The sequence below is a fragment of the Sebastes fasciatus genome, chromosome 9 (genome assembly GCF_043250625.1).
Source record: "Sebastes fasciatus isolate fSebFas1 chromosome 9, fSebFas1.pri, whole genome shotgun sequence".
NCBI lineage: Eukaryota > Metazoa > Chordata > Actinopteri > Perciformes > Sebastidae > Sebastes > Sebastes fasciatus.
In genome coordinates, this window is record NC_133803.1 from 2,844,463 (window position 1) to 2,861,113 (window position 16,651).

Below are 16,651 nucleotides of genomic sequence, written 5' to 3' on the forward strand. Positions count from 1 at the left end.
GCTCCATCCCAGCTGTCCTGTTAATATTCTCCACCAGCGCTGATCCCAATCTCCCTCATTACTACATTTATTTGTAGAGCTCAGGAGCTGTCGGTCTCCGCCGGTCTACCAATCAACCCTCTGTGTCGTTTATTTAGTCTGCTGCCATTCTCCCACAGCAGGAAGTGGAGATGCTTTAAGGCTTGATTATTGATGTCTGGCCCCTCACACTGCAATCCGTCCAGGGGGTAGAAGGAGGTGGGGGAAGTATTAGGGGATAGATTAATGATGCCTCCCTACCAAGGTCTGGTGTCATTTTCCAACATTTTAACAGCTCTTTGAGGAGCTGTAAAGCTAATAAATCACGTGTGGACACAAGGAGCTGGAAATGCTTCAGAGCTGTAGCACTTTCCAAAACAAGCTGTCCAACATCTTGATATTGTAAAACCTTTTTCCCAACAAACACACAGACTTCCCAAAAGTTGGTAATGTGTTGAAACATTTGTGAATCATAGGCCGTAGGTTTGAGTAATACTTTGTTCTGTGACGCCTACACTCACACTACACAACTTGCTGTCTTGTAATTGGGAGTCTTCATACTACATGACTGATTGGTGACAGGGGGTCATGCAATACAAGATCTTTCACCGGGAGGAACCCCCGATGAGGTCTCCAAACTACGTTTTGTCATGTAAACACGTGGGAAGTGACATGGCTTATGCCGGGATCAGACTACACGATATTTTTGTCTTTGATGATGGTCACCATTTCAGATCTAACGATCATAGCGCCATAAACTCTTGCAGTGTCTTGGTCGGGTGACTGGCAAGACTACAGGTATGACTACGACCAATCATGGCCCGTCGTATTCCACGATCACGCGCGAGTTCAGACGTCATCAGGGAGGCGGTTGAAGCAGTTGTCAATCATGGGGACAGAAGCGTTGTGTGATGCAGGCGGTCTTGTGTTGCGAAAAGAAAAAGAAAATGAAGAAAAAACGGTTGTGGATGCGCTCCTGGCTGACTCTGTCGTGGTACTCCCTTAAGGAAAAAGGTCAAAGAGGCAGGGGTACAGTTGCCACATCTCAATGAATTTTTCATCAGTTTCGTTGTCTCATCCGAGGCAGCAAACTCGACATCCCTACTCCTTTTCTCCATGTTTGTTTATTACCAAGTGACCTGACTGCGACTGAGCGCTGGAGAGAGCACCTGATTGGTCAACGTAAAGGAACACGTCGTTGGAGATGTCACACTAGGCGTGTCAAGACTGGAATTCTGAGAGGCTGGACTTTTCCTCAGGGTGTCGTGGGGCGTCCCAGACGTGGCGTCGTTTGTCGTGTACTATGACACACTACACGAGATAAGAGGATCGATCTCATTTATCGTTCCCGATCCCCTACAATGGCCGTGTCGGGCTGATATTGTGTAGTCTGATCCCGGCCTTAGTCATGCTTGTTGGTGTTGTCGTTGGCACACATGCTCACATAATAGCCTGTTTCCACACGCCCTACATGTATGTAGATCTGTCACTGTGTAATGTATTATGTTTATCCATGAAAACATCCAACACTCTAAGTGCAGCAACAACGTTGGTCCCTGTTGCAAATACAACACATACAGTAAAGTTCCCCTCAACCTGTGTCTCGCGCTCTCATTGGCTGTAGCACCATGACAGACCCCCCGACAGGTCCAAATACTTAGCATGCTAGATATCAGGAATGTTTCTGCAATGCAACCAGGGTCTGAAATTGGCACCCGCCAAATGCGGTTAAATTGTTGGCAGTTGCGGGTGAAATCATCAGGACATCCGCCACTTTGGCAGGCAGGGGAAATGCTAGCGATGGAATAGAGAACTGTAGTCGTCCGCTTTCTTGGCATCTCATGCTTCCATGACTATTGATTCCTCTTATTGATGCTCCGATAGTTACGCTGCACAATGACGCATACGCACGCTGTATCATGTTTCAGTTTGATTGGGACCGGAGACACAGCGGAGAGAAAAAAAGTGCTCAACAGCGTGGCGCTACTAAACCTGAGGGGACGCACCCTATAAATCTCCCTGGTAAATCTGTGTTGAAATCAGCAGGATGAGTGCTCGTAACATTACCTGTTAGCAGCCGTTAGCAGCACAGTCCTGCTTGGATAAATAACGGAGCTACTAACATTAACGGAGGTGCCATTGAGTTTTCATTATGAGGCGTTCATGGTCTGCTCAGCAAAATGACCATTGGGTGAAGGTAAATTACAACGTTATCATGATGCGTTCAAATGTTATCTTGTAAAATTAAGTTTTTGGTGAGAAAACTAATGTTTTCACATTAATATAAAATAGATATTGGAGAGAGAATTATAACCTGTTTAACTTCATAACGACGTACCAAGATTTTTTTTAATCAAAGCAAATACTTAAATAATCATAATCATTTGAATTGTGTGTGTTTTTATGCAAGTAACCACTATAGATGACGATAACAAAGTACAGTACTGTGTACAATAACCTCCCATGCTCAAAAACAGGGCTCCCCCGAAAGCTACGGTGTAATTGGAACACTGTAATTTACCGTGTATATAATGTTTTTTATGTAAAATATATCAAACATTGAATGACATCAGATCTAAAATCTAAAAAGAGTGGCAGACAAAAAAAATACTTGTCTGCTACAGTGGCAGGAAGTGAAAAAAGTTAATTTCAGACCCCCTCGGCTCGCTTCTTTGAACAGTTCACACATATCGCTTGAGCGCCGATGTGCGAGCGCTGAGCAAACGCAGATTTGCCTCTGATCTTTTTTCTTTCTTTCTTGGAGCTCCAAAAACTGTGAGCGGAAAATCAGGGCTAAAGTTGTGTAGTGTAAACTAGGCAGTAGTTAAGCACTGATGCTCAGACAGGTGGAGGGATGTACGGCATGTTTCAGTCTTGTTGTTTTTTTTAAATCCTCCACAGTAACGGAAGACATTTTTTTTCTACAAGTGAATTCGAGGTTGTTATTGAACCTCAAAACTTTTTTAGTACCAAATAATTAGTGTCCGTAACGGCAAGTATACACATGGTCAAAGGCTGAAAGTTGACTTTACTTTATTTTGTCAAATAGAAGAAAAATGTTGTAAAACAAATGTTAAAGAGATTAAAAAATGTTAAAGACAGTAAAGGTGCCTATAGACTATGATCTTGGGGATCGACGACGGAGCGAACCAGTAGCCGATGCCTTTGCCAATGTCAAAACGATATTTGTCTCTTTTCCCTTTCATATATTAAATTACTATTATTAGTAGTAGTAGTAGTATTAAATTAATACTAAATTGAATTTGCCCCGTCATAGTTGCACATTGGCATCCCCCACATAAAACCGATTATTATTATTAATAATTTAGAGAAACATTGCATGAAGTAGTCCACCTTCTCTTCCTCTCTCTCTGTCACTCCCAAAATTCACATGTTTTTATCCAACGCAATACTCTGCTTCAATACATATTTGTTGGTTTTTAGACTGTAAAAAATTTCACTGCATTCAAAAAACTCCCCCATTGATAAGATGCATGATAGATGGCTGATTAATCCATTATTAGATTAGTAGCCAATTCATTTTCTGTCAATCAACTAATTGATTAATGGACTAATGGTTTCAGCTCCACATTAGAGTTAATTCTTGACCTTGAAAATAGTAGATTGACCAAAACGTCTTAAGGTCTGATCTCTATAAAAGCTTGATCTGCAAATGAAGACACTGAGATGTTGTTGAAAGCTCTGGAAAATCTTACTTCATTTTAGTTTTTGATCAAACTATTGTTTTGTTATCAGTACTAAACCAGTATTGGAAAATATCTAAAGATAGCCCTTTTGGGAATTGAGCCCCTGACCCGGTCATTGTTAGTGCCTTGCTCTGCATTAAACTGACTAAAACAAGACTAATCCAAGTAATAATAGTAATAGAGCTCACAGTATAACTCAGTGTCTTCATACAGACTGCTGCAGTAGCCACCGGTCATGGCAGTGTAATATCATTTTACATAATAGTTTTTATTGCTGGTTACCTCTCCAGCCAAATGAAAAGTTATTATACCCAGAAGCCTTTAAAGAGCTCTCTTTCTTCTACAACTCTTAACCCACTGCTTGAGTTTCTATCCCTCCAAATTTCCCAGCATCCCCGGAGTGGTGTGACCTCAAATTCCTTCCCCTGAGGGGGCTGGCTATGGCTCAGTGGTTTCCTATAAGGGCGGTTTATTCTGTACAGGTGGGGCCGCTAACAATACCTCCTTTCATTCCGGTCCTCCAAGACTCTGATGTCACGTCCAGGTAGCCAGAGCAGCTACGCTACATTAAGCTCCTGTTAGCTGTATACATTGGTTCTCTGTTAGCTTCTGGTGTTGAGGGAAGGAGGAGTTTGTTGTTTGACTGAGAAGCAGATTAGAGACAGGTTTGAACATGAGGAGGAGGAGTGAAAGTTACCTGACACCCAGAGGGTTCAGGGTTTTGAGAATTCTGCATTTTATCTCTTGAATGTACATTTTATTTCTCTGCTGTCTCTCAGCCTCCAGTGAGACATGTCTGCGTGCGTGCGTGTGTGCATACATATACTGTGTGTAAACTGTATATACAGTATATATGTGTATGAGTGTGTGTGTATACAGTATATTTATATATATATTTATATATATATATGTGTGTGTGTGTGTATATGTATGTATATATATATATATATATATATGTATATATATATATATATATATATATATATATATATATATATATATATATATATATATATATATGCAGTCATCTTACCTTGTGTGTTCAAGGGGAAGTGAATGTGTTGGGTGATTTAGGAAGGATGTGGGGGGGGGGGGTTGCTTCCTGTCTTGGGGGCTCAAAACAGACAATTCTTCCTGGACCTGCCTTGTCTTGCCCTCCCTCCCTCTGTGTGAATATCTGAATGTGTTTTTGTGTGTGTTATCTCACCGTCCTCCTGCTGTTGTTGTTGTCGGTCGCTAAATGGAGCAAAGAGCCACAAACAAACTTCAGGTTTTGTTGTAGCAGCGAGGTGAAGATTCTTCCACTTTCCTCTTATCGACTCAGTGACGCTGACACACAGACACTCATTCACTCCCACTCTCACATACAGTATCACAACACACACACTCCTTCACTTACTGCCCTGCACACACACCATAATCCTCTTTTTGTTTCATACATATTCCTTATCAAGGGTCATCATGGGTTGAAAAATGATTTTAAAAAGGACTATCTTACCCTTTTTTAACCTCAAACTTAAGCTGCTGGATATGCGCCGAGTGGTCATCATAAGACCTGATTGTAGTTGCTCCAAACATGACTGAAAGGGGAAAATGCCACAGGGAAATGGGACTGGAAAGGACAGCAAGTCCAAATGAAGTGTTTGGATGTTCTTCCTCCTTGTGGTTCGTTCCTGTTAATTCTTCGGAAAAGCAGCCATTTTATCATAATGGCTATCCAGATCTGCAAAAAGAAGCACAAAATGTTGCCTTTGAGGATCATAATGGGGATCAAAAGATGAAGTTCCTGAGAAGTAGACATCTTGATGATACATGGTATTTGCTGTAGAGTAATATCATGTTATGAAACTCGGTCCAATAAACATTTTGGACACGTAATTCTCTTCAGATGAAGGCAGTTGCTTGCTGGTGAAAAGACGTGGCTGGAGATACCATGTTATGCCTCAATCAGACCGACTTTAGTCCTGCGGGAAAAAACATGGCTCCCTCGTTCCTTGAATGAATTTGTCTGTCCTGTCTCACCTGTACCTGAGGTAACACCCACCCACCAATGCAGTGCGGACTGGACATCACCAACTTGGAGAATATGGTTTATAATGCCCCAAAAATACCAACCACCAGTCCTCGTAGGCACAACCACTTCACATGCTCTCTCTCTCTGACCTCACTACGGTGGTTTGAAGCTGAAATTGGTCCTCACAAAGATGGCAATACAGGCACACACATACATTCACTCATTCCCTGACTTGACACTCTTTCACACACACTTTTTTCATGCGTTACATCCCACTATGCTCCCCCTCATTCACTTGCAATACTACACACACATACAAACTTACCCATATACACTTGCCAGGGCCTGTATGGTATCCCGTATGTGCGTGTATGTGTGTGTGTGTGTCTGTCTTTGTTCGCGGCCGCCTCAGCCAGAGATGTGTGAAAAGTGGGTCACAGGTCGGACCTCTTTGTCCCCCCCGGACAAATGAAAAGTGACGGACACCGGCCACGCATCATCACTAATTCACTCACACACACACACCTCCATCCCTCTCGGCGCCCACTAATTGCGACATGTCGTTATCAGCGCTGCACAGGGCCAGCGCCTGTAATTTGCAGGACATCCCTGGACAAATGATTTGGTAGTTAGTTGGACCGTCTGAGGCCAGTGCCGGGCCTGCTGGGGTCACCAGTTCACAGCACACTGAAGACCAGGGGGATCGAGAGGGAGAGAGTCGGAGCCCAACCAACCCACCTGTTAAAAATAGTTTTAGTTTGCGTTTTTTTAAACCGTCATGCAATAAAAATCGCTAAGCACAGAAAACTAGCACTATGCCCAATGCATTTTATTATTCTATTCTTGTCTCTAAGACAAAACTGAATAAATTACATAGGTGCAATGGATGGTGCTAGTCCCAAATGGGGTTAATGAATGAATGACATTAGCAAGAAGCTATCATTTGGCTGCCTAGAGCACAATCACTACTGTCTAATCATTCCTATGTCCTTTGTTTCGCAACCATCCCCAATTCCAATCTGTTCTGCAATCTATCTTCAATCTTTCTATCATCGACTTCATTTCTACTCGGGCTGCCCCCTTAACGTTGAGCCAAATTTGATTTTGTCGGTCGAATGTTTCTTTTTTAGCTGCGTCATTGAGCACAGTATAATGCAGGATAATTGCACAACAAGCTGAAAACATAGCATGCTACAACTGAAGTTAATAATGCGCAGTCTTTGAAAGAAAGTGTGAAAATAATACCACAACATTCAGAAACACAATACTTGAATTAAACATGATTAAGGGACATTATTCCAAACTTAAATGTTTAGTTTATTTCTTAATATCTATTAGCAAAATCAGCTGAACTACTTATGAACCAGACGCTGGTACAAACCTCCTACTGCCGTCCAGTGGGACTGACTTCAGCTAACAATAGCCGCTCTTAGTTTAATTTTCCTCCGCTGCATTTCATTCATTACATCCAACCTGTCAGTAAATATATGAAGCAGTAAATATCATCGCAGTGAGACGGCAGTTTATTTCGGACAACAGTGGGCTGAAGGAACCATTCAGTTCCTTTTAAAAGTCTTGGTGGCAACCAAGCTAAAACTGTCAGCAGCAGGAGAGATGAACTATGAGCAGGACATATACTTTTAATTTCACTGACTGTGAGAAGGGATATATCAGACAGCAAGTGAACATTTTGAACTTTGAACTTTGTGTTGAAAGCAGAAGAAATGGGCCAGCGTAAGGATGTGAGCGACTTTGACGACAAGGGCCAGATAGTGCTGGCTAGACGACTGGGTCAGAGCATCTCCAGAACTGCAGTTCTTGTGGGATGTTCCCGGTCTGCAGTGGTCAGGACCTACCAGAAGTGGTCCAAGGAAGGAGAACCGGTGAACCGGCGACAGGGTCAGACCCGAGGCTCATTGATGCACGTGGGGAGTGAAGGCTGGCCCGTGTTGTCTGATCCAATAGAAGAGCTACTGGAGCTCAAACTGCTGAAAAAGTTAATGCTGGTTCTGATAGAAAGGTGTCAGAACACACAGTGAGGAGCAGTGTGTTGTGTATGGGTACCGGTCAGGGTGCCCGTGCTGTCTTAATGTTATGGCTGATAGGTGTATAGGCTGTTAATACATTTGTCATAAGTTTAGGCGAGGTGTATTGAAGAAAAAACATCAGTAATGATGAGTATTTCTACAAATAAATGAAGTATCTATAGATAACAAAAAGCAGAAAGGACTAAAAATAGACATCCTCTCAGCATGTTAATTCAGCCTGCTGATCAAATGCTTTTTCCACCTTAAATCTGTAAACTACTGTAGCTAGCAAAGATGTAGTATGAACTAAAGTTTTAAAACTCCTGGGTGTAGGATACAAACATGATCTGTTTCTATCTGGAGAAAGTAAATCAGAGACTCTGGGCTGGGCTGTTTGAGACTTTAAAGTTTGACGAGCAGAGAATTCAACAATAATTGTTAGTGTGAACAGAGAAAATAACTAGTATAACTTCCTACAGGTTGTATGTCTGCTGTGGTGTTATCTGTTCCTCACTCTAGATCCAAACCTCCACTAATCAGCTGATGTTGAACTCAACTTAAATCTGTGTCTTCTCCTTCTTCAGGGTTTTGGACGCAAAGAGCCAGTGAGACAGAAGAGGACCTGGTATTGTGATATAACCCTCCCATCGTCTCCCCCCTGCATCCCTCCTGCTCGCTGACCATCCTTCTCTCCGAGGCCTCGTCTGGCTGGCTTGAGCTCCTCCCCACCTCCCTCGACTCCTGCTGTGGATTAACAACTTTTATCAGGACTATCAGCTGACCAGAAAGCTTCTGATCACAGGGCACGGCCCGGTTTGGGCCCAGTTCCGGTCCAGTCTCAGTCCAGTCTCTGCTGCAGCATGGCAGGTCTATCGTTCTGTTTGGCTGCGATGGCCGCTGCTCTCCTGCTGACCGTCAGAGCTGACGGTAAGACATAAAATCATTTCACTACTCTGCTCTTTCAATCATTCGCGTTCTGCTTTAATGGAAGGATTTCCAGTGAGTATCGTAGATTTCTTCTCTCTGCGATCACTCAATCTAAAAGCGACTACTCGAACTGTGAAATACGTGAAAATCAACATCCACAGAGATGAGATACACACTCTTGACTACTTCTATAACTTTAGGCTGAAGCATAAAACATACAAGCTCAACCATTTCATGAGACCTGATGAATTACAACATCCACAATGTCTCACCATTGCTCTGATCTATCCTCCCTGATGGTTGTTTTTCTTTCATGAACTGCCTTTAAACAGGGAGGGCGCTTTAGCTGCTCAGTTACTCATTAACCCCTTCAGTTTGTTTTCAGTCAGATAAGCAGTACATTAACATAAAAAGTCATTATGCCCCTCCTCTGTAATCAGCACCCCCTCCCTGTGCACACAGATCTATATCAGAGGCCTTTTGTTAAAGCTGTGATTAAGGCTGAATTGGCTGATAATGGAGAGACTCTAGAAATAAACATGTGGAAACAAAAGACACGACTCTGAAACAGAAACGGGTCCAGTCAGAAACATTTTTACTCCTTCTTTAACAACTTTGCTTTATTTCTGTCTGAGACATTTACAATTAGATGAACATGTGTTTAGGAAGCTTTCGGTGCTAGGGATGCACCAATCTGACTTTTTCATTCCCGATAGTGATACCTGGGTTTAATTCATAAGCTGTATGCCTCACTGTCTGCGCACAGTGCTCACACGGTTGCCGTTTTATCCACCACTATTTTCCGTCATTTTCATGGTAACACTAAATCCGTAATGCTCCCATACAGTAGAGCCAAACGATGCTGGTGGATCCTCTAACTGGACTTTATCATGTCGACTCGCCATTTCCTAAACTGACTGACAGCCGCACTCACCACTTCATCCGTGAAGGGGGCTGGTTCACGCTTCATCAACACATGCGCAGTAAAATCTTGCCTGCCTAAATTGAGCCAATAGCAACGCACGACCGCAGCTTCAGTTACACTGCACATTGGTTAAACCCTGTACCTCAAGACCCATGTCCATCCGTGTCCCAGCCTCCTTCAATAGGCCTTGATTTTTTGTGTGACAATGAACGGGCGCCTAACTCTACATGAAAAAAATACACAATCGGCCTCATAACTTATTTAAAATGAACCGAACAATTCATACACGTCCCGAACCGTGACTAGCGAACCCAACAGTTCGGATTTTCCATCCCTAATAGATATACATTTATTTAATTGTAATTTATTATTAAAATAATAATAATAATAATAATCAGCAGTCTCATATTCATATATCAGATTTTTTGACGGTCATGTTTGAATGATTAACTAATGATAATGTAGAAAAACAAAGATTTTAAATTCAGAACGGTCCGCATTTATTTCGGGACGGTTCCGACAAGATGGTGAAAAAAGTTAGTTTAGAGCCCTGCCTGCCTCCAATCCAACAACACTGACAACCTATGTATGACGCATCAAATATTGTATTCAAAATGTATCATTTAAGCAAGAAAACATATCGGTGCTTTCCCACCCCACATTAAAGTTGTTCCTTATCTGAATCAAGGCCAGAAGATTTAGTATGCTGTACTGGTTGTAAAGCTCCGTTGTTGGTTGTGATAAAACAGAGAAATAGATATTATTATTTTTTCAGATCTTGTCAGCATAGCATGGATGTGGTCATAGTTACAAAAACTGCAGCTCTGAACATGAGAAAGGTCACCTTCTGACCCGCAAACACACACAGCAAGCTGATAAGAGCAGGGCGGTGCTCAGCCGAGTGTTACTGACTGTGATTGACTCGGACTGTGTGATATCGGACCGACACCGTAATCTGGGGAGGAAAAGGAGAGACTGCTTCTGTCGTCTTATCGACTATTTTTCCACACGTTTATTCACATTTTGACCAGCGACTGTCGACTTTAGCTTCACTTATTCTGTGTCAAATGTGTTTGTTTTTAGTAATTTAAAAGCATCCCCCCAAAAAAGCTTCAACACTAAAAGAATATAATCGGTCTGTTTTCAGTCGAGATTTTATTTTCCCGTAATGGTCTGAATGTGACAGCATAAATTTCAGCCCTCTGAAACTCTCCCTCTCTCCCGTCCACCACTCCTCCCTGCAGGAAGCTGTTGAACTGATTGTTGCCGCTCTCACTTCCTCTCTGCACATTAACTGTTTCCTGTATGGCGCTGTACGAGCTGTCAGCGGCACTAAATGCTCCAAACAGCCATTGTTCTCCGGAAATATCCCTCAGTCCCTCTGGAGACATAGTCACCCTTTGAAACGGTGTTTATTTCCCCTCTTTGGATTTTTTTCTGCCACTGAGACCGAGAGTTGCAGCTGATTTCACACTTACTCACACTGTTTCTTGAATCAGATTTTTATTTTTGAATCAGCACCAATGAGATATGAGTCGCATGGGATGTGGATTAGGGCTGCAGATAACAATAAATGATGAACATGTCTTTCATTTTTTAAAAGGAATTGATTAATCAGTTGAAAAAAATAGTGACAAATGATGTTCCCAAAATGTCTTCAAATGTCCAGAACCCAAAGATATTCAGTTACAATGATATGAATGGGGAAACACAGCAAATCCTCACTTGTTTAGAAGCTGGAACCAGAGTATATCTGGCATTTTTCCTTGATGAATGACTTTAACAATTAATTATCAGATTTATTGTTTATCAATAACAAATAAATGCACAAATTGTTTCAGCACTAAAGTGAATTTTTAAAAATGGACTAAACTGAGGAATCTCAGTTTATAGTAACTGACTACATAATGACAATTAGCTTAATGTAGACGATGTGCAGGTCAGGTATTAATAACGTAAGCAAGATGGCTTCAGCACTGCTGCCAATCCCCATGTTCCATTTTCTGTTAGAAAAACAACAACATCAGAAGTCAAATAATGATCTAAACTAACCTGAAATGACTTTACTGTTGTGGATGTAGTTGTACAACCACTTTAAGGTGAGACAGTAACCGTGCTGAGGGACAGAGAGGTGACATAACGGGTGCAGGATGTTGTATCAGGAGGTGGGTTTGATAACAGTCCCCTGGATCACGTTCTCTGATCATCAGCTGTGTGTCATACTCTCCTGTCGACCTGTAGAAGTGATGACGGCTCGTAACAAGAGAAAACCAGTTTCTCCTCTCCGTCCCGATGCTCCTTCAGACTGCAGACATCACCAGGACTCCAAAGAAATCAGAATCTCTCCTCTCAGCAGTTGGGATTCTGTGCTGATATGTAGAATGTTGATTTGGATCATTTAAATGTCAATGAGGTTCCTCCAAAATACCTTCCACTCTAAAAGTTATTTTAAACACGTCTCCACTAAAGCTGTCAAAGTTAACGCGATAATAACGCAATAATAACGCATTAACGCAAATTTGTTTTAATGCTACTCATTTTTTTAACGCATTAACGCAACTTGCAATTTTTAGGTTGTAGTGTTCTCAGTTTTAATCCATCGATACCAACCATGTGATACTAGCTTGTCATGAAGGAGGCTAAATAACGCACCAAACTTGCGCAAAATTTTGGTGAGGAAAAACTGTCATGTCCATGTTCAAAGGGGTCCCTTGACCTCTGACCTCCAGATCAGTGAATGTAAATGGGTTCTATGGGTACCCAGGAGTCTCCCCTTTACAGACATGCCCACTTTATGATAATCACATGCAGTTTGGGGGCAAGTCATAGTCAAGTCAGCACACTGACACACTGACAGCTGTTGTTGCCTGTTGGGCTGCGGTTTTTGAGACTTTTTTCAATAACATACTTTGAGAAATATAAACATGTTTTACTACAAAACACACTTTTTTTATAGCCAAAGCTCTCAAATATTAAATGTTGTATAAACACTAGCAGACATTTCCAAATTAAAATGTAGTCTGGAACTGGCAAAATGATGAATTAAATCGCAAAATATTTGATCAAAGAATTAGTTTGCAAGATTATGATTCAATTTCAGTACTTGACAATTGTCATACATTGGTGCCTAAAACAAGAGTCCAGAAATGTCTGATCAGAGGTTGGATATTCCTAACAACAAATAAAATTGTCACATTTAAAGTGATTAAATATCATCGTCTGATCCTAGCATCTACAACCAAAAAAAAAAGTTTTAAGTATTAGAGCTGCAGCTCATTTAGCCTGTAAAATGTAAAAATATTGTGAGTAACATATAGTAGGGATGCTAATTTTGAAAAATGTGATGCTGATACCGATAACCGACCCTCGTTAACCGACAAGATGTGTGCCTCGCATGCAGCGGTGTACCAGCTCAACACAACAGATATTTGTTGACGGGAGTCTAGTTCACCGTCTGGGAGCGTTAACTTAGCAGCTACGATGCTGCGTGTAGTGTCGCGGACATGCAGCCACTTTCCCAGTAAAAGTCTCCACCGCACATTTAATTTAGTTTAGCAGGTTGTCAGCTGTGTGTCTGCCCGGATTAACGATACTTTGTCTGCCCGGTGTAACTTCAGCAAGATACAGTGTGTGTACAGTTCATTTGTCGGTGAATAAATGCTACGAAAGTACAACTCCTCCGCTCAAGCGAGCCAGAGACCGGAGCCGACTTCCTGTATTCTGCATCTCCGGCTCCGCCTCTTAAGCTGGGCTGTTAAGGTGGACCAGCTTTTCTCCTTAAAGAGACGAGCCGCTCGTCTGAGCTGTTCAGCTTTTTAATTAATTATTAATATTTCTTTTAACCGATAGCGTTATTCGGTTAAAATGCTTAATGTCGGTTAACGGTTAAACAGTTCATTATTAACATTCCTAATATACAGCTATAATAGCTAATGGTGATGTCTCCAGTTGCTTGTTTTGTTGACCAACAGACAAAAACTCACATTTATTCAGTTTATGGTACAAAAAAGAGATAAACAGCAAATCCTCACATTGTAGGAGACAGAAACAACTGATCAATTATCAGATTAGTTGCAGATTAATTTCCTGGAAAATAAACGAGTGAGCTATTAGTCAACTAATTGTTTTGGAAAGTTTAGGAAGTTCATGTCAGTGCCCCAGTTTCAACACCTCTGTCCTTAGCCCTGCTGTAAAGTCACAGTGTTTACAGATCATGTTTGTTTTACCACGCGTGCTGTACCAGACGAGTGGAGTTTGTCACCTCAGGGTAGTTCAGAATGAGTGAGGTACGTTTCCAGCACAGAGGAGAAGATAACGATGACTTTCAGATAGCATTTGACCCGGCTCTCCTTCATACACTCTTTAAAAACAGCAACTGGGACGGGCCAGGAGGTAAAACAGGTGCTCTCTGGCCAGCAGCTCGGACACATTTAGTGCACATCCTGTACATAAGTATAATTTAAGGTATTTGTATTTATTTAGTATTTTCCTTTTATACTACTTTATATTGTTATGACGCTACATTTCAGAGGATAGTATTGTACTTTTTACTAAACTATATTAATCTAACAGCAGGAGGTACTACTCACTTTACAAATTATGATTTTACATGGTAATATATTAGTTAAAGCTGAAGTAGGCGAGATTGGAGCAAATATGATTTAAAAAAAAAAAAAAAAAAAAGTTATTTTTATAAAACGGTCGCTATATCCTGACAGTAGTGCATGAGACAGGTAACCTGAAAAAAAATCATGTTCCTCTGCATCCTCCGGTCCTCCTAAAGGCATCTGCAAGATTTCCCAGACCGGAGGAAAACAAGCAGTAAGAGCTGATCTGAGGTCAGCTGTCCAGCTGCCGTCTCTGAGAGCCGGCTGTCAATCACTCGCAAACTCCGATTGAACGGTCAAACTAGGCAGCGCTGATCAAATATGAATCGATATTATGTTACGTTAATGTCTATTTCTCTCCTCAAATGTTTTCAGATTCATCTTGTAGTGCACGGTTTAGCTGTAAAATGCGAAAGTTTGTGAAATCTGGTAAACGAACGCCAAATTCCGGTCACATGACCAGAGCACAGCCAAGAGGAACGCTCTCTCTCTGAAATGACCTGTGATTGGTCAAAGTCTCCCGTCATGGGCTAGATGTTCTAAAGCCTGAAAACAGAGCCATGAGGAGGAGCAGAAATCTAGTTTTCTCTCAGAACACTTGAATTATAATATGCTGGAAAGTTATTATGGGATTTTTGCCCAATGATGCCAAAAATATACTGACTACTGTCACTTTAATAATCAAAATATGAATCAGCGACTGTTTTGATTATATTCATATTCAATCTTTATTTAATCACGATAGATCATTGAGAGCAAGCTCTCATTTACAATGATGTTGACTCAAGAATATACTGCACATAATAAATACAAAGCAGATATAATCAATTAATTAAATTTAAATCGTTTAACTAATTTTTCATGAAAAAAAACAAACATTTCATGGTTCCAGATTTGCTGCTTTACCTTTTAAAGGGACTGTTTGTAAGATTCAGAATGGCTTGTTAGCAGCGACACCTGTGGCCGTTAAGTCAACAAAAGTCAGCGTCGGGCTCGCGCTTGCTCGCTCTAAATATACCTGAAGGAGCATCGCTCAACACAGTGAGGCGACAGACGTCAGCCAAACCCACAATATCACTCTATATTTCAGCTGCTTGGCAGTAATGTTAGCTGGAGCAGGAGCTAAAACAAACGCTCCCCAGTCTGCTTTAACCCACATTCCTTCCTTTATACTTTCTTCCATGTATCTACTTAACTTGCTTTCCTGTACTGTGTTTTTATTTAGTATTTGTTTTTTCTTGGATTGCAACTAATGATCGTTCTTGTTATTGATTAATCTGCTGAATATTTTTTTTTATTATTATTTTTTTTGTCCATAAAATGTCCTGTGTATAAAATGGCCGGACAGAGCCCAAAGTGAAATTTTATTTTGTTCAAACAAAAGTGCAAAACCTAAAGATATTAAGTTTAGAAATATAAACGTGCCAAAGAAAAGCATAACAAATCATCTCATTTAAGAAGCTGCGAGCAGAGAATGAAGAGAATGAAGCCATGATTGGATTATTTCTTTCGATTAATTTTTTCAGCTGTGTTGATTTCTTTTTTACTTTCATCAACTTTAATAAGCTACATATTTGCAGACGGTGAGTCATTGTTGACTAACTCACAGTTGTAAAGTTTCTCTGTATGAGAGCAGAGCGGCTAACTTTGTGTCTGCGGACCACACCGACTGCTCCGTCCTGAAAGTGTCAGCGTCAGTTCAGTTCACCGTTTCCTCCTGCAGGTCAAGTGTTTAAAATGAGAGAGAGGACGTCAGCTGACAGGTCAGAGTGTTTATCAGCTGCTGCTGCTGCTGCTGCTGCTGCTGCTGCTGCTGCTGCTGCTGCTGCTGCTGCTGCTGCTGCTGCTGCTGCTGCTGCTGCTGCTGCTGCTGCTGCTGCTGCTGCTGCTGCTGCTGGATGTAAATAAACAGTCGGTCTGAAGCAGTGCTGTGACTTTAAGAGTCTGATTACCCAGCGTGCTCTCTGCCAGACCTCAGTCTCCACTCTGACTGCCGGCACAATTAAGCACACATGTGGATGGAGACAGAAACAAGAGCAGCCATTTCCAGCCTCAGCACACCCACCATCTCTTTACTTCTCCTTCCTCCTCGCTCCAGTCACTCACAACAGTTTTTTAGCCAATCAGAGCTGCCGTAAGCCTGAGAGGGAGGTGGAACGGACAGAAACTGCTAAACTCTGTGTTACTTACTTAGTGACTTAGTTAGTTAGTTAGTTGGTGACTTACTTACATACTGACTGACTTAGTTAGTCAGTTAGTTGGTGATTTACTTACCTCCAGCCTCTGACACTCACACGACAGCTTATGTAATCATTTAGTAAATGCTCAGCTTTCACCGTAAACACTGAAAAACCAAGCTGGAGTTTTACAATTTATAAACTCCGGAAACTGTTTAGTAAAAGCTTATTTTTTTGTGTGTTTTGTGT

The 16,651-nt window shown here is 41.5% G+C and overlaps 1 protein-coding gene across 3 annotated transcripts in view; it reads left to right on the forward strand.

Annotated features, from left to right (window-relative positions):
• The window catches only part of LOC141773452 (bone morphogenetic protein receptor type-1A-like), an 83,551-nt gene that overhangs the window by 45,877 nt on the left and 21,023 nt on the right, over positions 1-16,651 (forward strand). For all 3 annotated transcript variants that reach the window (XM_074645323.1, XM_074645322.1, XM_074645324.1), the window contains one exon: positions 8,351-8,693. In XM_074645323.1, the coding sequence (XP_074501424.1) occupies positions 8,627-8,693 (67 nt within the window). In that variant the 5' untranslated portion in view covers positions 8,351-8,626. The remainder of the gene's footprint in view (positions 1-8,350; positions 8,694-16,651) is intronic.